At 34.0% G+C, this 26,411-nt stretch overlaps 1 protein-coding gene across 5 annotated transcripts; it reads right to left on the bottom strand.

Moving 5' to 3' along the window:
• Positions 1 to 884: 884 nt before the first annotated feature.
• LOC111612655 (matrix metalloproteinase-21-like) lies at positions 885 to 15,590 on the bottom strand. Of its 5 annotated transcripts, none has more exons than XM_023353892.1 (9): positions 15,510 to 15,590; positions 8,240 to 8,425; positions 7,910 to 8,159; positions 7,562 to 7,827; positions 5,849 to 6,026; positions 4,584 to 4,877; positions 4,260 to 4,505; positions 1,673 to 1,851; positions 885 to 1,604 (listed from the first exon to the last, which is right to left on the bottom strand). In XM_023353892.1, exons 2-9 carry the CDS (start codon positions 8,387 to 8,389, stop codon positions 1,320 to 1,322), a joined length of 1,848 nt encoding a protein of 615 aa, XP_023209660.1. In that variant the 5' UTR covers positions 8,390 to 8,425; positions 15,510 to 15,590; the 3' UTR covers positions 885 to 1,319. The 5 variants fall into 5 exon arrangements, with proteins under 5 accessions (XP_023209660.1, XP_023209662.1, XP_023209659.1 ...); XM_023353894.1 differs by lacking the exon at positions 15,510 to 15,590 and adding an exon at positions 9,085 to 9,199; XM_023353891.1 differs by lacking the exon at positions 15,510 to 15,590 and adding an exon at positions 8,664 to 8,831.
• Positions 15,591 to 26,411: the final 10,821 nt, after the last annotated feature.

Below are 26,411 nucleotides of genomic sequence, written 5' to 3'. Positions count from 1 at the left end.
ATAAAAATATTTGTGCATTCGAATGATGACTTTTTAGGGATTCTTCCCGTGCCGAGAACATTTTAAAAAAGCCTCCATTTAGGTTCATCGCTTGTTGTCACAATGGAATGTCAGTCGGCGAAGAAATGGGCCGACAATCTATGAAAACTTTTGAAGATCTGAGCAAATTCGAATTTGGATTACTCAGATCAAAGAGGAGTATCTTTATCGTTGCGGCCTTCTCCTATGCTATCTCACTCTAACTATGGAAATTCGCGATAATTGTTCTCGTCGTATTGTATTAATAATTTACACGCGGCATATTTATTGCATCTTTAATTGAATATCCTTCGATTATGACCGTAAAGAAAAATTTAAAAATTTATTTTGGTATTATGCACCATTTTCTATGACGGATGACTGGACGGCGTAAACGGTTAAGGCGTCTGCTGCCTCTCATATCCGGGATCGAATTTTTTCGGAAATGGTTCCTTGCCACACGACTGTCCCATTCCAATGTTTGAAGGATTTTAAGAAACAAATAATTCCTCTAAACCTTTTATTATTTTATAAAATATAATTAATTATTGATTTAAGAGTTTATCTTTATATGAATGTTCCCGTCCTGTGGTTACTAAGATGGCCTTTCTTTCCAGGTCCATAGTGAGTTCGGCTAGGCCCACAACGCAGTGGCCCAGGTGTGACATAAATCACAATGAAACTTCCTGGGGTTGCTTTGTCCGGATTCGATCCCGGTTTCCCCAGGACTGTAGGCTGACGTCATAACCGGATCATTGCAAATATTTTAATCAAAATTTACAGAAGATTGACTCCATCGTTCCAATGAGATTGAGTAAGTCTACTTTAAATGGTAGAAAAGGCATAAGTTTGCTTCAATTAATTAATGGAAAGCATCAACACAGTATAGACAATTAATTAATGGTTGGACTCGACTCACTGTAGGATCTAACGACACCCCGACCATTACTAATCATGATAATTTCTATAAATATAAATTATGTCACTGCGATAAACCGAGACTATACCGCGTGGCTATTTAAAGCAATTTATATTGTAAATTGGCTTTATCCAATCGAATGAAATGAAATTATCTTTTTAATCAAGGGTTAAGTCCAGGTGTCCAGATGGATTACATCCAGCATATAAATAAACGAGCCAGTGACTTACTTAGATGCACCCAAGGTCAAGATTTAAAGGTCTTATGTAAATTTCGCTCGTTTCGTGTTAATTTAACGGTAAGAAGTAACGGATAATAAACGATTCCAACAAACGTAAGAAATTTTATTAGAGACGAAACAAGTGTCGTTAGATATGGAGGTTCATAAATCCACTTCGCAAATATCGTGCCAATGAGACGATATCTCCCAAGGACCGTTTATTCTGTTCACTCGATTTTTGTCATTTATATTGAATTTAACGTTCTTCCAGAATCGATTTCCTTTGAAGAAATACAGAGTCCGATCCGTATAAGAAAAGTAAGCGCCGTCCAAGTGAGACGGAGGGTGAGATTTGGGCACGAGACTGGGAAATTCTTTCTTGATAAATCGTGGATAACCGGGAAGACAGCATCCTTCTTTCCCACGACTTACGTCATAGCCGTAGACCTTCAAAGAAAACAAATGATTTAGAACAATAACGTAAATTTCCGCGGAAAAACTGTTGCCACGCTTACCAAATTGCCCTTAAAGAAATACAAATTTTCGTCTCTTCGATCGAAATATACGGTATCTATGTGATCCGGGATGTTCGGGAATTTGGATCCGGGAACGGCTCTAAAATCTTCGGATATGTTTCTTGGATAACCCGCCACTACTTGACCTCTGTCGCTGTCGTAAAGCCAATAGTGAGAACCTGAAAATATTTTATTATTATTTTCCTACGCACATATCGACCCTGACCCTTACGGGCCAAGGCTAAGAATTAATCAACTATTGTAGAGATTTCTGACTTTGACTTGGTGAAAGGTGTGGGTTGTGCCGTGTCAAAGTTTAAGAATTCTCTATTTATTTCGCATACGTTAAACTTTACGTTATTTGGCTATAAAAAGTGCTCAAGAATTTGTAAACAGAAGACAATAAACAAATTTTAGCGTATTCGTAATTCGTCTTTTCCGCACCAGCCGGATGGCTGAGTGGTAAAGGCGTCGGTTTACCATTCTGAAGATCCGGGATCGAATCCGAGCAGTTAAAGTCTTTAGAAATATCTCTGGTTTCGTGGAATAAAATGCAACATTTTGATGATCTGCTGTGGAGGGTTTCTACGGGAAGCTGACCCCTCCCTAGTTAGGTGTTAAGCACGTAAAGGAAACACAGAAAATGCCTCATCGACGTGCTGGTGAGGCTCTAAGCCACCACTAATTATTTAGTTTTATCGGCCACTGGTGGGTGGAATTTTTGGGGTTGTTTGTTTTTCGAATGTATTGGCCCTTCACTACTCGGTCGCTCTATTGCGGGCCTGGTCGAACCCTTGATGATTATGACTGAAAGGCCCTGTGATTGTATGCCGGACGAAAAGAATTTAAAAAATAAAATATAATAATGATAAATGAAAAAGTTATGAAAATCATTCTTAAATAAACTGTTCATTTTTTTAATTTTAAAAAGATTAAATTTGATAAAATTTTCATTTAAAAGTTAAAGTTAATTATTTAAATAAATTTAAAAATAGAACCTTATTATAAATTTTAAAACGAAATAATTAATTATTTGACTAAAATCATTGTAGAAAGTCGAATGTATATAAAAATCGATGCTATTTAAGTAATAACGAGATAAAAACAATTAAATTTAATTATTTTAACAGTTTAAACAGCTTTGAAAATCAAATTTTTTAATTAGAATAGTTAATACTTATCATTATTATAAATTGAAATGAGATTTCGGGAGGTAGAATGAAGTTGGTGAAATTGGATACTAACTTCACTTACGGTATATTCTGTTCATTGAGATATTGCATTAGATACAATTAAACGTCATATTCTAGTGTTTGCTACCTTTCCGAGTAATTTAGTTCGGTGTGTTATGGCAACGAAATGCAATGGGAGATCTGTCAAGGGGTATCTTCACGGAAGACTTTCTATGAGAAACTAGCCCCTGTTTAGGTGTTACAAACGTGAAGAAAACTTGAAAAATTCCACGTGGCCAACTTGTTGGCGAGGCGCGAACCCACAACTACCAGCGTTAGGTGGTTTTATCCACTCGGGCAGGTTCAATGTGAATGGTACTGTATGCAAATTCATAACATTAAAATGCTTGATTTTTTAATTCTGTAACCTATTCCACGGAATCGAGATATCAGGATCGATTCTTTTCGGATCCTTACGAGTTCTCATACAGTATAAGAGACGAGACATCCTCTTCCATCCTTTGCGCATGAGTTGATCGATCCTCTTGCGGGTTACCACGTCTTTTGTAGATTCGAAATAGTTCGCACCACTGGTAGAAGCCCATCGATGGCCGAGTGGATAAAACCACCGAAGCTGGTCGCGGATTCGTGCTTGACTCGTGACTATCTAGGCTTACTGATGAAAAATTATGAAATTGAGGATGAATTATTCTGAAAAAGAGGGCATTGACTCCCGAATTTAGAAACAATGTATTTGACTAGAGTGAAAGCAGATTTTAAATTGAAAGTGGAAGACACGTCATTTTCTTTCTTTTCTTTCTTCCTCGTTAGTTGTATTTATAAGTGTGTGCCAGCAAATAGCACGAAATATCTCGAAATGCATTTATAAATCACGTAATTAGAATATGGCATCTTGAAGCGCGATATTAAACGTCGATGAAATTATTCCGACGTGAGTGCAACGAATCGAGTAAACAGCGAGCAGCAGCTCGAGAAATTGTCTCTTTTATTGTCTGTTATTTTGTAATTTAACATTTTAAGCTTAATTGTATTAAAATTTCATACATAAAATCAATGCGCAATACATATTGCAAACTCACGGTTAACTTCCTCCAACAATTCAAACTTGGATTTTATGTTGTAACACGAATTTTGTTGCTTCTTTGTAATTAAACCACATAAAAATTAAGTTATCCTAAAATGATGTCTTGAGATAAATTTGTGAACTGTCCTTAGGGTACGACTCACTGGCGTGGCTCGCATGGTAGTGGGTGGATAGTGGCCTGGAGGCACTTAACCACCACGTGTTTTGAAATGGAGCTAGCCGCATTGGTTCTTGCGATTTTAAAGTATAATTTCATATAACTCTGTCGTAAAATATACTAAATCAATTAACCGAAGGGATATACAGTTACCTTTGAAAAAATAAGCTTTATTCTGAGAGTATGTCCAGACGTGAGCGTAACCGTCGATACCAGACGAAGGTAAACCTTTCCATTCCACTTCTATGTTATGGGGATCGCCGTAACGGGTGCGATTATGCCTGTTTTCGTACATCCAATATTTGTTCTTTCGAAAGAAGTACGTGTTGTATATGAACTGTCCGTCTGGTTTACTTCTGACCCAATCGAACACTGCGTCGAAACGACCTTTGCACACCCCTGAAGAAGCAAAATAATTAGAAAAAAGAAAACCTGATGAAGATAAGATTCGGAGATGAAAAATTTAAATATCCTCACCGTACAGACGTTGTATAGTTTTCCTGTCTTCCCATTCCAGTTCGAAGTTGTTGGTGGGGATTATTTTAGAGTAGACGGCGTGCATAATGGATTTCTGGTGCGACGTGTGAAACAATCCCAGAGTGTGTCCCACTTCGTGGATTGCTACCTTCACCAAATTGGTACCCTGTTCGGAGCCGATGGTGAAGAATTCGTCGTCGTCTACGTGTATTTCCGAATTGTGGGCCATGTTAATGGCGTGTGACAATTGTCCTCCGTATCCGTCGAAACGATTCGGACAATTTAAGTGTTCCCCTGTGTTGGAAATTTTAATTTTACGATTAAAAGGGTGACTCAGAAAGAAAATACTCATACAAAATAAAAATAAAGTAGAAAACAATTATATAGAAGAACGTTTAGAACTAATAGAGATACCTGGCGTCTCTTCCAGTTTCCTTGATACATTTAGGGATATTCCCTTAACTTTTATAATAGACAAATAGACAAACATACAGACACCTTCAAAAAATTTATACGCAGCTTAGGTTAAAAAGAAACGAATAGTCTTATACGGTTTCCAACACTAACGAAGAGAAGTTAATGTATGCCACGTTGTGATTTTAAACGTCTGAATTTAAAAATTTTACTCATTTTTGCTGGTATATAAAAGCTTTTTCTGTCTAGAAATTATATACAGGGTGGGCCAAAAATCAGTTAACCGACATGTTATGCATTTAAGAACCGTTTAAACCGGTCTGGAACGGCACATTAAAGCCCTTAATTAGCACATTAAAAACCTTATTCACAACCAATAATATTGAGTTAAAATTAGAAAATGAGCAATTACCATTCATTTTATCTTTAGTACGCTCGCTTATTGGCTAATTTCTAACTCTAACTGCATCCTTGGCTTCGAATACAGACATTAGAGGATTTAGACTTTATCTAAGGTGCCAATGCGCTCTTTATTCTCAATTATTTATTATTATTTTTAATTTTCTAAATATTCGATTTTCTTTATTCAGAATATTTTTCTGTTTCTGTAAGTTCCAAACCTTTACTGATATACAATGAATCGTTAATTGTTTAGACTAAGATAGTTTTAGAGCATTTGGTGCTGACGCTTTTCTCTGCTCATTTTTCTATACCGATTGACCCCATTGAGAGTCAGGCACGCGTATATTGGGCAAGATTTAGAGCTGCCACAACCTATGCACTAATGGCAAAACGTTATTCCAAAAGGAAAATCGTGTACTAAGAGGTAAAATATTCAAGAAAGAAGTTACCTCTTCCGAAAGCCAAAAGGATATCGACGTCTTCAACGGGCGATTTCGTATCCTCCCAAAATATCAGAGGGATGACTTCGGACCACATCCTGAAAGCCAGGGCAAAAGCCGCTCTCTGCACGTTTATACTCATCTGTCCACTATAAGCGGAACTTGCCAGTCTCCACGTTACCATTTCCTGTTGTGAAAATTTATGTAGAAAATTAATAGAAATTAAAACATAAGAATGGCCAGAAAGCGTAAACTTGCATGCTAATTGCACATTGCGATGAGGGATCCGAGTTGGGGTATGGCATCTTTCGAAATATTTTAATATTTTATCAATAAGTTCGAAACTAAATATTAATTAAAGAAAGTAAACGCGTAACTGAATATAAATATGACAAATAAATACTATTTAATTACGTTTATCATGTATAAATTATTCGTTAAATCTTAGATAGCGGAGATGCCACAGGGGCCATTTCACTTGCCCTTGGAGGCTTCTTGTAAGGTGAAGGCCTCAAAATTTAGTGTTTTATGTAAAACACATGGTTGGGAAGTGATGCAAATTAAAATTTCTTTAGATAAGTGTTGTAAAATTATTATTTTTTTTTATTAGTTTTATTCATGCATTTTTATGGCTTTCGGAGAAGGGTGGACCACACATTTGTCGCTCAATAATTTAAAATCACGCTCATAATTTAAACTGTTAAAAATATTCACATATTATATCTCTGATTTTAGTAAATTCCCGTTTTACGACTGTTATAAATTTTTCATTACGACTGCATGAAAATACACGGAACAAAAAAATAGATAAATATGCAAATTTTCTTACATAATTAATTTTTAAAGATATAAAATTATGCTTTCTATATTTCTTGTAGCATATTTTCTGAATAATCTAATGAGAAAATGTTAAATTTTATAGCATCCGCATCATTCTAAAACTATCTAAACTGTGGCTCGCGGATTACCAAGGATTATCGAAAGTTGTTATTGCATAAACCATTCTCACAACAAGGAGTTTGGAAAAGCCAGAAGTTCTATAAAAATATCAGTTCATAATCAGGCATGATGAGCGGAAATTGTTTTTAGTGTGAGTCAGTAAACTCCCCCACCCAACCGCTCATTCTGGGTCTAGCCGAACCCATGATTAAAAGGTCTCCTCTTAGTGCTCTCATAATAGTCAAAGATGAAAAAAAAGGGTGAGAATGGAGTATGCCCCGATTCATAGTGCTCGTAATGAAGTATGGATTCGAACTGGAGTTTCTACAGAGATAGGCCCACAGTCATTTTATGTACAGTACTTGAGGGTCCTGTTCCAATCTTTTAGAGGCATTGTGTGATATACATATATGAAAAAAAATATTAGTAATAAACAGTGAGATGAGGCCCTCGCAGTGGCACTTTATCCTATGGTCACAAAGGTCAATTGCCCGGGGATACCACCAATAGGGAGCCCCAAACAAATCTTTTATAAGAAAATTTCCCCAAAATTCTCTACAGTCAACACTGTACACGGGGCCCCTAATTCAAATTCGCCCGGACGCCCACGAAGTTATAAAGCTCTACTGGGTTCTCGAGTACGGCGTTTATGCCCATGCATTAACGTGATCCTGAGTAGACCGCGACAACCAGTTCCCAACGAACACAACGCGTAACACCAGTACAAAGAACTGTGCTATTGTTACGCAAGCAGCCAAATCATATTAACCATTTAAAAATTACCTCGACTAAATATTGATGCTGTTTTCTTTCTTTACCCGTCGACCTCTTTCTTCTTCGTTTTTGTATCAAAGCACGTTGCACTTCGTTTGAAGTACAATTGCCCAATTTTCCCATTTCTAATTTCTTAATATATTCCTTCATCCAGGACTTTCTTATAGGAACCATCCCTTTGCCAAGAGTATCGGGATCGTCTTTCGTCTTTGAGTTATTCATCACGTGACGCTTGGATCGTCGATAATAAATGGGTAAAACACTATTAGGATGACCTTTAGAAACGAACGGAATTCATTAGAAACGTCAGAGATTAATACAATTTAAAAATTACACAAGAAAAACACTCATAAATACGTTTATTGTGTCTTCTGCGATGCCCCAACTCGGCAAAATTATCAGAATTTCCACACCTGGACATGCTCATGTGCTTCAAAGTTTCTTCGTCTAAACGTCCCGTTAATGGCATTCCATATACTTGCTGATAACGTTTGATGGCATCTCGAGTTTGCCTCTTGCTACAGAATTTATTAGAATTACCATTGCTGGCGGCCATTTTGGATTTTTTAGAGTTGCATCTGAGATATCCGTAACGTATTAAAATTTCCTTGAAAATATATTTAAAATCTAAATTAAATTTATTGTTAGAACGTACTAATTCGAATATATGGAAGCCACAAATGTTACCTTGGCTTTAGTTTCTGAGGTGACGAGGTTGCTGTTTTCTGTGGAAGTGAATTTCCACGAAGGCAAACGTTGCTTGAGTCTATAAGATATTCCGAATGATCCAAGAAAGAAGAGAAATATAAATAATTTTCGAATTAACGCCCCTTCCATATTTCCTGTCGATGCGATGACATTCCGTTTTGGAAACTGCCAAAAAATATTTTAAAATGAAATTTTTAAGTCGTGGGTTCGGATCCCTACAAGAGATCCGAACCCACGACTTAAAATAACTAAAGGAATGTTACAACATTAACAATTATTTAAAGAAATTACAGTTACAGCTCGTAATTTATTTAATTAACTTAATTATAATTAAATTCTATAACTATCAATTGCTTATTAATTAAAACAAGTAGGACTAATTATAATTAAAATACATTCACACCGTTTAACAACGGCCACTGACGGAAACGTAAAAATTGGCCGCAGTTTAGAGGTAACCGTCATCGAGATGCGCCCATTATTGAAGGTTCAACTATAGCTTATAAAGTTACTTTCGAGGAAAGTCGCGAGTTCGGCTCTCTGGAAGAGAATCGAACCCGCGACTTCCAGAAAAGCTCAACTTAAGTACGTATCTCGTATAAAGAAAAGGTCGGCCATCTTGCAGCGCAGTTGCCTGCAGCGTGATAAGTAATTGAAAATTTTGATGGAGTTATTAAAGTAAGACGAATTAAGGACCAATTATTGATTTCGTCTTATTGCTGTATAATAATAGCTTAATATATTTTTTACTCGTGGCTATTAAATCAACAGCCTTATAACTTATGCTAATTAATGCAATTAGCATAAAAAGGAAGCTTAATTACTGATTAATATGCGAGAAGAGTGTGGGGTGAGTTGCTCAACTTGTTGATGTAACTTCGTGTGTCGTCTTTATTAACGAAGGAATTCGCAAGGAAATGCATTTACATTCTTATCCCGGGATGGGTAAGACCGACGTTTTTTCATTTTCATAAAATAAAATGTTACAAAATTGTAATAATAGTTACAAATCATGCTTTTGTAACTAATAATAATCTAGATATTATGCATCATCCAAGCCAGGAGATTTGCCTCCTCTCCTTGTATCTAATTGTTCGTAGTCATTAAACATAAAATGCATTGTTTTGTTACAATATTGCCCACTTTTACATCACTCTGACATCGTTCCTACTTTTGTGTAACGAGAAAGTGTCAAAATGGCAAGAGTGTACTACAATGCGAATGTTCTTGTAAAGTGTATTGTTTTATCAGAATAGGGTATAATTTTACGTCACTTATACACCGTTTCTACCTATAACGAGAAAGCAGAGGCGCGTTATCCTATGGGCGAAAGGATCTATTGCCTGGGGCCCTCATCAACAGGAAGCTTCAAAACCAATGTTTTATAAGAAAATGTTTCTCTCAAAAAATTCACCCGAAGAAAAATGTTCGAAGTCGACACTGTACAGTACATGGGCCGTTCTAATTTAAATTCGCCCGGGCCCCTTGAAACCACTGCCAGAAAGTATCAAACTGACTTAAGAGTGCACACAGTTGTACAATACGAATGCATCTATAAAATGTATTGACTTGTCAGAACAGCGCACGATTTTACGTCATTCATATTAAATAAATTCGTCCGTTGTCGTTCGTCCGTTTGTATAAATAATTTATCGATGAAAAAGGGTAAAGGCCATCACGGTGGAGTTCTCTCCTCTGTTTTAAAATAAATGCGGAGTTTTCCTTATTTATTTCAAAATTTTCATCCGTTCTTCCTTCGGCCACCAGTAACCAAGAGGACGAAACCACCGAACACTGGTAGTTGGTGGCAGTAGCGTGTTATAGTTTCGTGGGGCCCGGGTGAATTGGAATTAGGGGCCCCGTGTACAGTATTGACTTCAGACATTTTCCTTCGGGGAATTGATTTGGGGAAATATTTTCTTATAAAATAGTGGTTCGGGGCTTCCTGTTGTTGTTGTTGGGTGCACCAGACAATTGCCCTTTTTTGCCCATAGGATAATGTGCCACTGGTTGGTCGCGGATTAGAGCGAACTTTCCGAGTTTTATTTACGCGTCTAACATCTAAATGGGGGCCAGTTTCCATAGAAGTCCTCCCGGGAGGCACCACCCCTCGACAGATCGCCTAGTTCCATCAATCGAATTCAATCCGATCCACCTTTCTTTAAATAAAAAAGGGAAATCCCCTTCTCTCCTTTATAAATGGGCGTGTTTTTCCTCCTCTCCTTCGAAAAGGCAAAATAACTATGAAATTTCTTCTTTAAAAAAACGGGCCAACGTCCCATTTTTCCCTTTTTTACTACAAATTATGAAGTAAAAACAAGAAAAATATAACAATTCCAAGTTAAATAAAATAAGCCTACTTTTCTTCGTAATGTTCTTTTTAATAAAACTTCATGAAAATAGCTTTAAAATATTGTTAAATTCATTTTATTTTTTTAGCACTTACAGTTGGCATTTATCGCGAGTGGGCCAGCAAATTTGTTACAATTGTTTACAATATACAATAACAAGTTGGCTCCTTTCCACAACAACAACGTAATTTATCATTCGATAACCATGTACAGAATACCCTCGCTTTACGACCTCATCCAGTTTGTACGATTAACTTCTTACGACTGACGTAAATTTTCTATTGTGACTTTATAATATCACAATATGAGGTATTTTACAAGTTCAAAATAGGAAATAAAAGCTAGTCTTCATAACCGAATGGAAGCAGAGCGGTTCGTTTTACGACGGTTTTCCAAGAAACGGTTGAGACGTAAATCGAGGGACCTTGCAGGTGTCGATTTTTGTTTACGTATCGTTTATTTAATATTAAAAATGCATTTTTCGGCAACCGACTTGGTTGTAAAAGTGGTGTTTACATCCTTTTTATGTTCTAATTGGTCTACGGAAGAACCGTCGTAAAGTGAGCCATCGCATTATTCATAGTTTCACTGCAGTAAAGTGAAGTCGTATGTTCATAAATGACAATTAAATTATCTAATACCACACAAGAAAGGCCAACGAAAAGCTGAGTTCTTGAAATAGGGCATTTTATATAGTAACGATAGAAGATGTATGCTAGTGGAAGTACAGTACGTAGTAAGACGAGGTTTTCGTATGTTCCAAATGAGTGAATTTAAATGTCAGCTGGCCCATCGGCGGTCGAGTGGATAAAACTGCCGAACATCGTGGGTTCGCGCCTGGCCAAAGGAAGGGCCACATGGAAATTTTCACGTTTGTAACACCAAAATAGGGGCCAATTTCGCATAGAAATCGTCACGAGGGGGTAATTGGCCAGTGGTCGCATTGCCATATATAAAGAAGCATAAATATGTCATCCGTGTAATCAGATTAAAATATCAATTATATTTTCGATAGTATTACATACACAATATATATATCAATTTACTTTTGTAATAGTGAGCTTATTCGAATGCAGCAGCCAGCCTAACTACAAAGGTGTACGTAATTTCATGCGGATTACGTGTTTAAGAGAGAATTTGAAAATGGGTGCGGGTTATAAGCCGATTTTAAATTGCAATTTCGAAATTTCTTCATTATTTTCATCAACTCTTCCATTAATTTCTTTTACAGTATTCCATTTCAGCGACATTACTCTTTTTATAACGTTAGAATTGAATTGATGGAATATGGGCGATATCTCCCCAGGGGGACTGGCTATGGGAACCGACCCCTTACTTAGGTGTTAGACACGTGAAGAAATTTCGCAAAACTCCACGTGTCATAACAGATGTGAACCCACGACTGGCATTCTACGGTTTTATCCACTCGCCAGTGGACGAGTGGATAAAACCATCGAATGGCAAAGTAGCGTATATGTAACACTAAATAATTGTTCTGCTGAGCATTTATTGTTAATAAATTATTAATTATTTTCATTTCCGTCATTTTTTATTGAAATTATTAATTAGGAAAATTTAATTAATTTAATTCAACCTGTCCAAATTTAAAGAAAATCATATCGTTTAGTATCTAATGCGAAATTTATTGATATAAATTCGATAAAACAACTTTTACGAAGCTGAAAAAATGAATTTATATACGATGCATCACCATTAAGTACGGCACTCAATAATACTTTTAAAAGTGTAGTATTGTATTTATGCATTAAACAATGCCTCTAATCCTGCTAGCCCTTCTGTGATACAACCTGCTTAAATATAAGCACTTCTAAGAGAACGGGTCTCATATATAGAAGGCTGCTTTTCGTCTCTGGGAGGCTCTGTGTTATAGATAGCCTAAACATTGTACTATGAGAAACAAATTAGCCTATAGACCTACCCTACTAACTAGACAAGGGGTTATTAATACTCACGTATCAATATCAAATTAAATTACACAGCACGTGCCAAAATGGAGATAGAGCCATACAGAGTCGCATCAGAACATTCAGAATTCTTACAAAGGACGAGAAATTTGTCATTATTTATCAAAATACTCTTTACCTTATTTAAATATTTTAATACTAGTTACAGTCAAACCTCTGAACGACGGCCACTAACGAAATCGTAAAAAGAAATGGCGGCGCAGTTTAGTGGTGACTCTTATCGGAGGTTCGACTGTACCACGTTTAAATGGTTATTTGGCACTATTTCACACACACATGTCTTTAAATGCCCTTTTCTTTCAAGATAAGGACAATCTATAGATTTACTTTATCCTGTAGGTTACGTATAAGTATATAGATGTCCACAGATAGGATAATGGTAAACCTGTAGGATAGGTTTACCTTTATCCTGTAGGTACCCGCATCTCTAAGAACACAAGATATAGGTGAACTACAGGTTTGCTTATATTCAATACCGGTTTTACAAAGTTAACTGAAGTTAAATGTGTTCATACCTTTGACCTTTAATCCGACTTTTTATAAATTTTACCGAAAAGTTCATAATCTTCAGCAGTTTTTTGGCATTTACACAAGGAAAAAGGCACGAATTTCTAACTTTAAATTTCTAAACAACTGGCATTTTCGGTCGCAGAAAATAATTTTCCATAAATAAAATGGGGTAGACTATAGAAAGTAAAGATGAGAGAGAAGAGAAAAGAGAAACTCACCCTTTAATGCCTTTAAAAAAACGGTATTTAAGCAAATGCACCCCTTTTAATACTTAAACTACGTTTATCAAAATTCCACCCAAAAAGTGATTTCTGTTTAAAAAGAATAAACTCGTACCCGAACAACACCCATGGGTGGACATTCCACACAAAAAAGATGCCCTTTTCTTCTATTTTAATACACATAAACATTACCTTTTATTGTCGTCTTCCGATAATACACGAGCGATACAAACACCCCGAATTATTTATCGTGTTACTAGACACAAGAGGCGAGGGAGACGATCGAAAAACAATTAAAAAAAAAACAATTAATTTGGAAACTAAACAATTGTGTAAAGGATAAAAATGATTTATTAATTAAGTAGCGAACAATAAAAAACAAATAGAAGAAGGTAGTCACGTCGGGGGAAGGGGGTAGACGTATACACTATGCATTTTGAAGGAGTGGCTCGTTAACGACGTGCCGAGGAGAGAAAGGAGATAGTGTGTTATCAAGTGTTGTCAAACACGCCCCGTTGTGTGGTTCCGTGCGAGAAATTTCGGTTTTTAGAACGTGGCGAAGCTCTGCGTGAAGTCGTGAGCGTTGTGTGGAATGCATACACCCTTCCTGTTTCTTGTCCTTGCCGTTTTCCATCCGCCGAAACTACTACTTTAATAAGGAATTAAGTAGTTCTGGCGTTGATTATCCAATTAAAACACTCGTTTCTTCTATTCTAAACAATAAAATATCTCGTTTTAACATACCTTTTTTAAAGATTTTAACCTTAAAACTTACACCCCGGTTCGAATGGAGGCGGGGTTGATGCGTTAAATCTAGTGTTCGACTGATTAAAATTTCGTGATTTTTGTTTTATTTTTAATTAATTAACCGGGCTTTAAGTAATTTAATTTTTATAAATATTTTAACAGGTGAAGTTATTTTAAATAAAATATTACCGACAGAACCGAGCTCGGCTATTGTCTGAAAGTAGAATTAACGTACGGGTGGCCCAAATGTCAGTTAACCGTGTAATTTGAAAGTGACTGCGAAACGTTTCTAAGTAGTAAAGCTCTTGGATAAGAGTAATTTAGGTTAACCGACTTTTGGACCACCCTAAATTAGGAGGGGACATTTTTTTTGTAAATTGTTCTACAAAATTCATTTTTTCACTGAATTTAAAGAAAGAAGAATTTCCTCTTGGTCCGAACCCGTGACAATTGACTCAGGTTCGAACCCAAACTCCTGCGTATTTTGTTCTTATTTCACATAGGCTATTAATATTACGAATTAACAAATTCGAAAGAATTAATGTGTAAAATTTAAGGCTTTTACGTATTTAAATTAAGTTAAATTAACTAATTGTTCACGATTCTAACGTGCGGCTGGTCCAAAAGTCAGTTAACCATTGTGAAAGCTAAATTTCTGTGTCACTCGGATACTTTATTACTTATTAAACTTCACAAAAATTGTATAAAAATGGCGTAAGTCGGTAACACTGTCCAATTGTTTAAACGTACAGTCAACTGACTTTTGGGCCACGCTGTATATAACACGATATTATCAATAAATTAATCAATTTCGGCGGTAAATCGTCATCTTAATTAAGAATCCCATTAAAAATGTATAAAATTATATTTAAATTTAATACATTTCTTCACATTTATGTATAAATAAAGGAATTTTACGACTTAATTGTAATTAAGTGTAGTCTTCTTCACTCCTCGTGAAAATAAAAAAGACATTTAAAAATTGAATTAATAAGCATCTCGACAGTAAAATTAACACAAATATTTTATATAAAACTTATTTAAAATTGAAAATTTTAACGAGTTACAATTATTTACAATTAATTCGTCCTCAAAATGATTATATTAATAAGTATAATAAGGTAGCGTACATACTTCAAACGATGCTTCGTCAACGGGATAAACGTCACTTACCATAATTTAAAGAAGGTTAATTATATAATTAAGACCATTTTAAATATCAAAAACTATGATTTGCCCTTTTTTAAATGATTTTTTAAAGTCAATTTTAGCGAATAAGTGGGCACTCCTCCAGTGTTGACACGCATAAAGGATGCTCGTTTATTCGCTTATTTTTTTTGTAAAATTTCTTAAGATTTTGATTAAAAAATGGTTTGGTATGGAAGATAACCTCCTCTTTTAACATTTTAACGTAAAAATTACAGTGTAGACTTACCTTTTTTTAGTGTAAAATCCCGTACTTGTTCACCTCTTCTCGTACAAGATGGCTTACAAATTATGAGATGGGGAGGGAGAAGCGGCACTTTTCAAGTTTTGATTCACAGCGAGTTGATTCGATGAATGAATGAATAAATGCGTAGGCTTACTCTTAACCAATAGGATATTACCAAATCTGTTCATTTGTTCATTAAATTATAATTATTTAAATACGTTTTCTTGTTACGTCTCTGGGATAACCAATGATGGAACATCTTTGAAACTCAATTATACTTTAATACATCATCCTAATTAATTAAAACAGCTACAGTTGATTGTATTTATGTTCGATATAATTAATTTAAACTATTTTTAAATATATAATGAAGTATATTTTAAACAGGTGACGATTTAAAGAGGTGTTTTAATGCGCTGCCCTTCTGAATCCAACATTAATTGCTGAGACGTGGATAAAATAAGGAAGGTTAAGTAGATACCAAGGATGAATATGTAGCGAAAACTGCAGGTGTGTCTACTGTTTTTATGATTGATATTTTTCTTTTTTTTTGCTCGAGTTTGATACTAAAGAACGTAATTTGGATGTATAATTCAGCTCCTCTGTGTAAACACGTGGAAGTGCTAATGAGACTCGCTGCTTCAATTACTGATGTTTTGAACTGGAAGATAGGCTAGAAACGTTAAAATTATCTGTTTTTAAAGCATTTTACTTTATTTCCAATCTGAATTACTTATATTTTGTGAGTTAAAATGCATATAATGCGATCTTCATGAGGTGTAAACCACTACTCGTGTACGATATCACAGATATAACATATTAAAGAGTTATGTTTAATTTTCGAAATTTAAACATTTGAACACTAAAGTGTGACTTGTTAGGTCTCGATTAAACTGTATTTAATGTAATTAATGTATTTAATTTAAACTGTAGTGACTATAGTTATGTTCAGATTTCAAACGATAAGCGGGTTTTGTGGAAATGGCATTGTTTACACCAGAGAAGTACCTCGTAAATCTTGATCTTCCGTTGGAACTTTGTGACAAAATCAAATTATATAGTCGAAATTTTATCTAGTTTATATAAAATTAAATAGATAGGGTATCATTTAAATCGCATTAGCATAATTAGCAGAGTTTATCAAAGTGCTTCTACTTTTGAGAGAATAATGCACAAATTCTAGGTTTTTTTATTACATTTTCTGTTTTATTTCGTTTATATCGAATGAAGCTATTGTGTTTATAAGCTAAACAAATCTTTATTTTGGATAAATTATAATATTCGTGCCATTTTTCAAGGCATGTTTACGTTAAACAACGTTTGGTCGTGCTAGATCTTCAGAGCAATACGTCGGACCTTCAGAGCAATGTGGAATAACTCATACAGAACGTTAGAAATATAAAATTTAAGCATTTAGATCATTCGAAACTAGGAAATTTTTCTATTGATTAATTTTTCGGTAATGGGGTTAAGCGGGATCATCGAACTAAGGCGAGGCAAAATCAAAATCGCTTGGTGGCAGATCGTGTTATTAACATCGAATAATTGATAGCTTTTTAATTATGATTAAAAATCAAAGAATAAATAGCCACATAAAAAATCGAAATTTGATTTTGTACGTGATTTTATTCTTTTATAGGCCCGTATCGTTTGTTATGCATCAAGGTCTGTTCTATTCAAAGCTGTCTTTTCTTCAGAAAGCCTTTTAAAATTATTTATGATAGAAAATAAGATAAAATAAACATCGGTGTAGCTTATGGAACCATTTTTAACTGTGTTTAGATACAAATTTAAAGAGAAATCTGATTATTTGACACGGAGGAAACTCAGTAACACATTAGAACCACATTCTACAACGTAAAAAGTTTAGTGATGAATCACGATAGTGACTCTAGCAGCCATAAATTGGCTTTAATTGAATCGAAAAAACTTCTTTCTACAGATATAATAAGTAATTACTTATATTGAGGGGGAGAGTTACGTCTACAGTCGAACGAAAACTAGTTGTAGCAATGGGTAACGAATTTCACAGGCCTCTTACTACATTAAATTATTTTTTGCTACTTTCATAATAGACCAATATATTTATAAATTCATTATAAAATATAAAGGTTAGCCTAATTTCAAACTTAATTTTTAAACGTGAATTAACATAGTTGGAGACCTTGGCCGCTAAACACGAGGCGTGTCCCTCCTTTGTATATACAACGATTAAATGTATAAAAATAAAATTTATTTCCTAAAGATTAATTTAAAACGCAATTTACCTGCCAAATAAATTAATTGTAAACATATTTTAAATTTTTTTAAAGCTAGTTTCGACGTTTACTTGTCTACGTTTAAAATTCGTTACGGCATTCAATCAGTCGTTGCTTTATGCTAAAATTATATTTTGTAATTATTGTATGAAATTTTACATAAATGTATTTTTAAAATTGTAAATTATAATTTAAATTTAAATTAAACATTATAATTTAAATTATGCACGGAAAATTAAGGTTAGGTTTCATAGGCAAATGTTCAAAATTGCACAAGGACTAGTAAAGTCCTTGTGCAACTTTTAACGTTAATAACTTTGGATGTATACATGATAAAAATGCAATGTAAACGGCATATAAAAGCTCAATTCTTTAACTTTCTAGTATAATTTACAATTTTTATGGATTTCGGGTTCCCAAGTCGTAGCACATAGTTAACCTTTCCCTTCCACTATAGCTAATTTCGATTACATAAAAGATCTGAAAATAAATAAGAATTAATGAACAAAATTTGAAAACACTAACAAATAAAAAACTTAAAAATTAAGTTTTTATATGCCGTTTACAGTGTATTTCTATCGTGTATACATCCAAATTTATTAAAGTTTAAAGTAGAATTGTACTGTACGAGGTCTTTGCAAACTTGTAAGTCAAATTTTGGCTTATTTTTAATTAAAAATTTCTTTTTATCAATTTAATATATAAACCGTGTCTAAATTTCACGAAATATTTTTTTATTTTATGATGAATTTTTGTTGAATTTTCTATAATTATTCGTGCATAAGCTCTATCAACAGCGAATATCGTCTTTTCGAAAAAAATTCACTGATTTTGCTGGTTTTTTTTATCCCAGAAAATTTATAAATATTTATGCATAAAATGCGAAAAGTTAGCAAGAATTACAATAGATCATTTGAATGAAAACAATGAGATAATAATTAGTAACTTTTATGCATTAAAACGCGTGCAATACAACTTCACTTTACGACTCCCCCACTTTTACGACTGGAATAAATCTTCTACGATCGTATTTAATGCCATATTTAAGTGGCAAATTTTTTGATGAGTCGTTTAGACGTGATGTGTAACGGTTCAAACCCATTTCCTGAAACAGAACCTTAATTTATGATATTGATTCTATGGAAAATTGCACTTCGATTTACGACGTCTCTGTTTACTCACAGTGTGAATTTGCTCTGTGTTTAACAAGCTGTTGTACGTGATTGGCAGGGTAGTTTTCCTCCACTCGACCAATTATGCAACGTATTGACAGTGTCTCTCGAGAGGACCGTTCTGTAAGAAACTGTCCCTGTTTAGGTGTTAGACACGCGAAGAAAATCGAGAAAATTTCCACGTGATAGCTCGTTGGTCAGGCGCGATCCTGCGACCAGTGAGCTCAGGTTAGGTAGTGATGGGCGAATTAACGCTAACAGGATGTTCTCACCATCAAAATTACTCGAATTCCTTCTTATCAGCGCCATGTTTTACCCGTGAAAGAATAAACAAAGATCGGCGTAACTTGCAGATTTATAGGACACACTGTGTTTTACATCATTAGATATTTTAGTAAACGTATAAACATTATCAAATTATACCTTTTATATAAACTTTAAAGTAGGTCTTTTGTATGACCAGAAATTAAAATAATTATAGTGTAATTTTCTTGTTTTCTACTTTGAAACTGATCTATATTCTAGATAATGTCAGCTATCTAGAACATAAATCTGCCTAGTTAATTTATAAAACAAATTCGACATTGTTATGAAATTATAAAAAGTTTACGTTCTTAGGAGTGCTTTAAAAACTGTACAAATGTTTCTTTTTTAAAATAACTTTCTTACTGCGTTACACACAGACGGCGAGACTTTCAAGTACGAGATTGAGTTCTCTTATAAATTTAATAATTTTAATTAATGATCCATCTTGTATTGAATGACGTGGGTTCATACCCCGTTCAGAACTAACATACTTCGATAAGAATTTCTTATTTCGGTACAGATTTGAATAAATAAAATTAAGACTGTTTGTTTACCGAGGTACAATAGTGAGGGTGTACCATTCTTTGATCTATTTCAATGGTCAGACACTATAAAGAAAAGATGGCGGGTTTCTAGTGGGACAAGGAAGAAGATAATTGAAGCTGTAGTCAATGGGATATCGATACTTGAGTTTAGTGAAAGGTTTTCAGTGCCGTTCACAAGTTTACACCGCCGATACCAAAATAAAAATATAGTTATACGTTGTTATCTCTTGTTAATAGAATAAAAATGCTTACACAAAAGTGTAACTCACGGTATAGTACCATGAGTATTGTGTGGATACAAAAGGTCGCAAGCAGTTTGTTTGTGGACACTGCGAGTAATCAGTAAAACTCTGATTACGAACGTCTTCCAAGGGGTTTTTTATTATTTTCTAATAAAACATAACATAGTTTCCAGTCTGACACTGTACAATACATCTACAGTCATAAAATGCAAGGTTATACACGCAACAATTGCACAAAATTTCGATGCTTTAACGAGCATAAACGATAAAAAATTGCAAATTAATTAAGAAAGAACAGGATATTTTTCCTTTATTTCCAGTAAAACTTGAAGAAGATGGAGGAGCAGGTGAGAGTTAAATAAACAAAGCGTTGTGCAACGAAGAAAAAAAAGCCACGATAAGAATAAATTAATGTTTAAAATTGACATTAAAGTCCTTGGCAAGATGTCGGATAAATAAGACATTAAAAGCTCTACCCCCTTTACGTCATATTTACATAATTACGTGGCAATTAAAATCTACTACGTGAAGAAAATACAATCATTTGTAACTCGATCACGGAACAAATATACTTTAGTTCGATAACCAGTTTTTTCGCTGGCTCAATTATTACCCTGGATATAGTGACAAGTCATTTGTGTTACATATAAAACCGCGCCTCCACCCATATCTATTTACAAAAGGCTATCTGGCCTCCGGGTCGGATCCGAACCCGTGACCTTCGGAAACGTGCCAAAGCCTATCGTAATTATAATATCGAGTATTAATCTACTACGATGTTATTTTTGTCTGTTTACGTATATAAATTATATTTTTCCATCCGGTTTTATAAAGAATTTATTTTCAAGTGAGATAAATGGAATGAAAAACGTGTCAACAAATTACTCGAACTGATAATTGAGAGTAATAAATGCCGAGCAAATATTTGTGTTACATTTAAATAAGTATGATGTTCTCGAAGGAAAAATATTACTTTTTATGTAACAAACGTTTAAAATTTTCCAATATTAATTATGAAATTGCAAAAAAGTTGCTCAAGGTAGCCAAGAAATTGTCAAGAAGTCCATATTTGTCGCGATGTTTGTCAAGAAATTGTCGTTTACCACGAAATCCTTATTGCCAAAAAAATTCAGTTGTCAAGAATTCCCATCTTAAACGCTAAGAAAAACAATATACTAAGTTATTTTGAAATTAATTTACATTTTTATAGGAAAATTTTCCATAATATTTTGAGAATTTCATCAAATAACAATTCACGATTGAGGTTAATTGGTAGAAAAATAAATTTTCAGTACACATCGCTTGTTAATTGAATATGTCACACGATAACGTGAAAATTTTTGCATTTTTTCCTCATTTTCGAAGTGAAAATTTTGAAATTTTACATAAAATTATATACAAAAAGTGTAAATGATGTTAGTAAAATCGATAAAATTGAAGAAAATCGGAATCAAAATGTACAATATTCATATTAAATGTCAAAAATAATAAATATTGTCTCTTATGAAATATATTTTAGCAATTTACAATCAATTTAACACGAAAATAACGAAATTTTGGTAAAATAATTTAAATTTTTTGTTAAAAATGATTAAAAATCATATTTCTTTTGATTATTCTCCTTTAAATTTGTAAGATTTTATTCAGTTTAATTCGATTTGCTCGAACAGATTCGATCCGGTTGATTATAAGTTCGATCTGCTTGATTGAAGTAGGCGTATCTTTGCCAATTTTTAAATTTTGAACAGCGCGATGATTGGTTAATCGTTATTCAAACGACCAATCGTCGAGCGGGTTGGAAATTTAAAAATAAGAGAAATTGTAATCGATTCGTTAAAATGCTTCAGTTTTTTCATGTTTTGTATTAAGCGAACGACTGCCTATTTTTATAAAATTATTTTTTTAAGTTTATCAAAGTATGGTTTTTACAGTGTTACTGATATTGTCGAGAACAAACACGGCAGCCTCTTAACAGACATAAATATGAATTGAAGCAAATATTTAATGACGCTTATATTACTTAAATAAAATAAATTTATTTACTATTAAACTTTATCAAAGCTGTAAACAGAAATTACTACTAAGACTATTGAATTCTCAGTTTCGTTTGTTTACTTGACGTGACACGTGGGTGATCTGACGAGAGGGATGCTTCCCGAAGGACTTTTATAGAAAATTGGTCCTATTTAGGTGTAAAAACGTGAAGAAAACCCGGAAAACTCCACGTGGCGAGGCGCAAACGCACATTAATTACACGTGTTCGGTGATTTTATCCACTCGGCCACCGGTAGGTCTCACTTTAGTAATTAGAGATTATCGACCTCCATTCGTGCTAAAGAAAATAATAAAAAACTATTTATTTTTACCCAGAAATGATCGAAGAGTTGAATGCTGTTAGAATAAAGATTTTTAATAACATTCTGGATACTTAAATGGTATGGACGATACTCCCTCGGCAGTTGTTTCGTCACCAGAAAATTTCTTTAATTTACTTTAAAAAATTAAATTAAAGAAACTTAGAAACTTTATTTATTAATTAGTTATATATATATAATTATATATGGCTGAATATTATCCACATATTGGCATAATATCATTCGAAAAAGTTGAAATTTCTTTGTAATGTTTTGCGCAGGACATTGAAGAGTCGTTACATTTTAATTGTTTTCTAAAGAACGAATTCTTCATTATTTATTGTATTTTATGTAATAGTTACGTAATGAAGAATCTGCAGCCACACATCGGACGAGATGACGACGATGACGATGCCGTACAATTGACGAGATTGAAGTATCACGTCTTCATACCTTTACCTATACGTTTATAATGTATAATATATTTCTGAAGTATATCTTTATAATATGGTGCGAGAGATAATAAATAATATAAAAACAAGAGTGTAAGTGAAGAGAAATAATTGTTAATGATAATTCGAAAGGCAGTTAACCGATATGTATTTCTCAAAACACATATAGGTTAACTGACTTTTTGGCCAGCCTTTATATTTCTATAATCGTACGTACACTTATAAATTTTACCAGTGTATATATTCAGTAATTAATTCCGAATATAATTCTTCAATATCGTTTTTACTTTCTCGGCAGACGGAAAGTATGGCGACCCGGCAGAAAATGACCCCCCAATCGTGAAACGTCGCGAAATGCAATAAATTTCGGGTTTTTTTCTCTATGTATGGATGTTAATGTGACAATTTTGTTTACCCTATTTGAAGCTTTGTAACTACCGTGCTTTTTGACGAAAATTTCTGAAATTTTGCAGGAAGGTTTGTTTATTAGGGGGATAGATGCTATAAAACTTTGGTGGTTAAAGGTCCAGGGAGTGGGGAGATAATGGGGGTCGCATGTATCTCCAGTAGGATCGAACTTAATGTCGATTTTACTGGTTATTAGCATTTACAATTTTTTATGAAACTCATCCTTACCCTTAAAATTAAGTTTTTTTCCGTTTTATAATAATTAAAAATATAAAAAGTTTTTAATAATAAAATATCGTAACGGATGACACCACACGCGCAGTTTTAAATGTTGCCGGGAAAGTTAAGCAACTCGTTGCTGAAATGTTTCTTTTTTTTGTTTTCTGTCAATATAGAACTTTATTTTAGATAATAGTTTTCTTCTGGACGTGTTCTTTGTTTGTGTTTTATATCTTTTATACTTGAAGAACAATCATTTATTTGATTCGTTTTTTTGGAAGTTTGACACATTTCTAATTATCTCACCCATATTTAAAATAGTTTTTAGATCGAATATAAATTTTAAACAAGCAATTTATTATCTTCATTTTTTTTCTATCCTTTCGGGGATGTAAGCTGCACTTGATAATTTACAGATTTACATTATTCAGACGGTTTTACCGCGTACAAATTATTTAAATTTCCTGCAAAAACATATTAATATTTATCATATATTTGAATAAAAACATATTATTTGCGTAAAATACATTAATGCATATATATATAAGCCCAATTAATTTGAATATTTACTAAACATCGAAGTGAAATTCTTTATGTAAGAAGAGGGCAACACGCGTAACTTCGGAAACTCGCAGGAAAGCCAACACCAAGGCGGGAGAATTTTAAATTTCACCCATTAACTAGTGAAAATTCTATATATTTACGTAATATTTGTCCGTCTACCACGCTGTACTTTTCTAGAAACATATTTATAATTAATTTCCAAATCTTGTCTGTCCGTCACGTCATAGGCTACGTGTAAAATATATGACTCGAAATGCTACACAAATAATAAATATCAATAGTATTAATATTTTCTAATATTAAACTTCGGCTTATAAGTGTAATGATTTTTCATATTGTAAGCATCTTGTAATATCTTAGAATAAACACACCGTACACATTTTTGTCTGACGAGTCATACAAACGTTGGCGCGGTATGAGTCAAAACGATAACTACGCCGAGGTTATGTAAATATTACGTCGCGTGAATTTAATATTAAAAATATGTAAGTCGAGATGATCTTCGAGTGTTTCGAATGCACGATTCTACTGCTACGTGCGTACACATTATTATGTTTACTTTTGCTTCGGGCCCCGAAGATTATCTAATTTTTAAAAAATTAGTGGCATTCTGGAAAACAATACAATTAAGTAGCTTATCCGCACATTCTTCATTCTTTCACAACGTAGTCCCATTGTAGGTCTGACCGAAGTAATAGTTCGCATACGATTAAAAGGCCATTCCATTGGGCTAGAGTTTAAAAATGAAAAGAAAAATGTCCGTCAAAATATTTTCTTTATCTTTTAAGTTATTTGTTATTGAATTAAATAAATAAATATATTAAAATATAAGCGATTTTAATTTAATAAATTAATGTAGTGAGGGGCGCCATTTTACAGAATCTCGTTTCTAGAATCATCACACCGCCATCTGTCGAGAAATAAACGAGGTTTCACGAATTAATTTCGCCAATCATTTTAATTTTGTTTTATTTACCAAGAAAAAAATCGGAGGAAAATATTTCAGATATCGACTTTCTATCAATTTTTTTTTCTATTTTTACGACGTTACTGCTCGTGGGAATATTCTTGTGGCTTTCGTGCCGTTTGCCTTACGTCCGTGTGAGATTTAATAATTTCTCCAGCGGCCAATCATAATTTTTGTTGTATATATTTCTTAGAATAAGCTTGTTATGTATTCTTTAAATTCGATCGCAATGAATGATTTCGTCAGTAATACTCATTCGGTAACCGAACCCACTCGTGTTTGCACCGATTAGAATCGAACCGACGACATTTTAGATTTAAAAAAGTAAATTAAACTTCGATACCGACGCATTACTGATAAATCGTAAGAATACGACATACGTAATACGAGGTTTGTCGGTTTGAGGGCATACGGCGGCGTAACACGTGGCAATGTGCCAGGGGTGCCTACGAGTGGGCTTTCTGTGGGAAACTGGCACGTGGTGGCATTGAGGCATTAGACACGTGAAGAAAACCCGAGAAATTCAACTTGGCCGGCTGGTCGGACAGGCGCGAACTCGCAATAAGTGTTAAGTGGTTTTATACATTCGGCGAGATAATACGAGGTGTAACGTATTAATTTTGTATAAGAAAACCGGGATAAACTCGATTTTCTGAACTATTTCCATGCGCAGTGTTCTCGTTTGATGCTTAATATTAATGGATCATAATAGTACGGAGCGTGGATCATTAATGATTCACGCTCCGAAGAAGAAGGCGACGCGATAAGTCGCGTCGTGTCGCGTCGCTTTTTCTTTAAACGAATTAATCGTTGGCAAAATGAGATATTCTCGAGTTTTATTTTATTTTTGCAAAATGGTTTTATTATTTTAACAAATTTAAAAGATCGTAAAATTAAAAATAAGCGCTTATTTTATGTAACTATTCTCGCGTGCTTAATAAGTTGAATAATATGTGTGTAGCTCGTTTAGGACAAAGAGACTGGCGGCCGATCCGACGAGGGGATGAGCCTCCCGGGAGAACTTTCTGTGGGAAATTGGCTCCTATTTACGTGTTAGACACGTGACAAAATCGGAAAACTCCACGTGGCCGGCCCCTCGGCCAGGCGCGAACCCACGACCGCTTACCACCGCTATATCATAATGTGTACTTTGTGAATATTGAGAATGAATAAATAAGTAAATGTCAAAAATTCTATTTGATAACCTTAAACATTTGCCGAATGATGAATTTGTTTATTTTTGTTTTAGTTCTGTAATATATATTGACTCAAGAAGAAATTAAAGCGATAATGAGTCAAATATTCGAATAATTTTCTAGAAAAATAATTTATTACATATTCGGCAATAGAAGTAATAGTGAAAAAGTCACGGGTTCGATCCTCGATAGGCAACCGAATCCGCGACTCGAACTTTATAG

This window comes from Centruroides sculpturatus, unplaced genomic scaffold (assembly GCF_000671375.1).
Source record: "Centruroides sculpturatus isolate CEXI.00-Female unplaced genomic scaffold, Cexi_2.0 scaffold1829, whole genome shotgun sequence".
In the NCBI taxonomy this organism is placed as follows: Eukaryota; Metazoa; Arthropoda; class Arachnida; order Scorpiones; family Buthidae; genus Centruroides; species Centruroides sculpturatus.
Note: the sequence above shows the minus strand (reverse complement) of the source record. Positions and strands in the feature narration are given on the sequence as shown.

Coding starts and splice junctions, on each gene's coding strand:
- LOC111612655 (XM_023353892.1), bottom strand. CDS start 8,389: ATGGAAGGGGCGTTAATTCGAAAATTATTTATATTTCTCTTCTTTCTT. Junction 6,027..7,561: donor AGCATCAATATTTAGTCGAG/GTAATTTTTAAA, acceptor TTTTCACAACAG/GAAATGGTAACGTGGAGACT. Junction 4,878..5,848: donor CCTTTTGGCTTTCGGAAGAG/GTAACTTCTTTC, acceptor TTTCCAACACAG/GGGAACACTTAAATTGTCCG.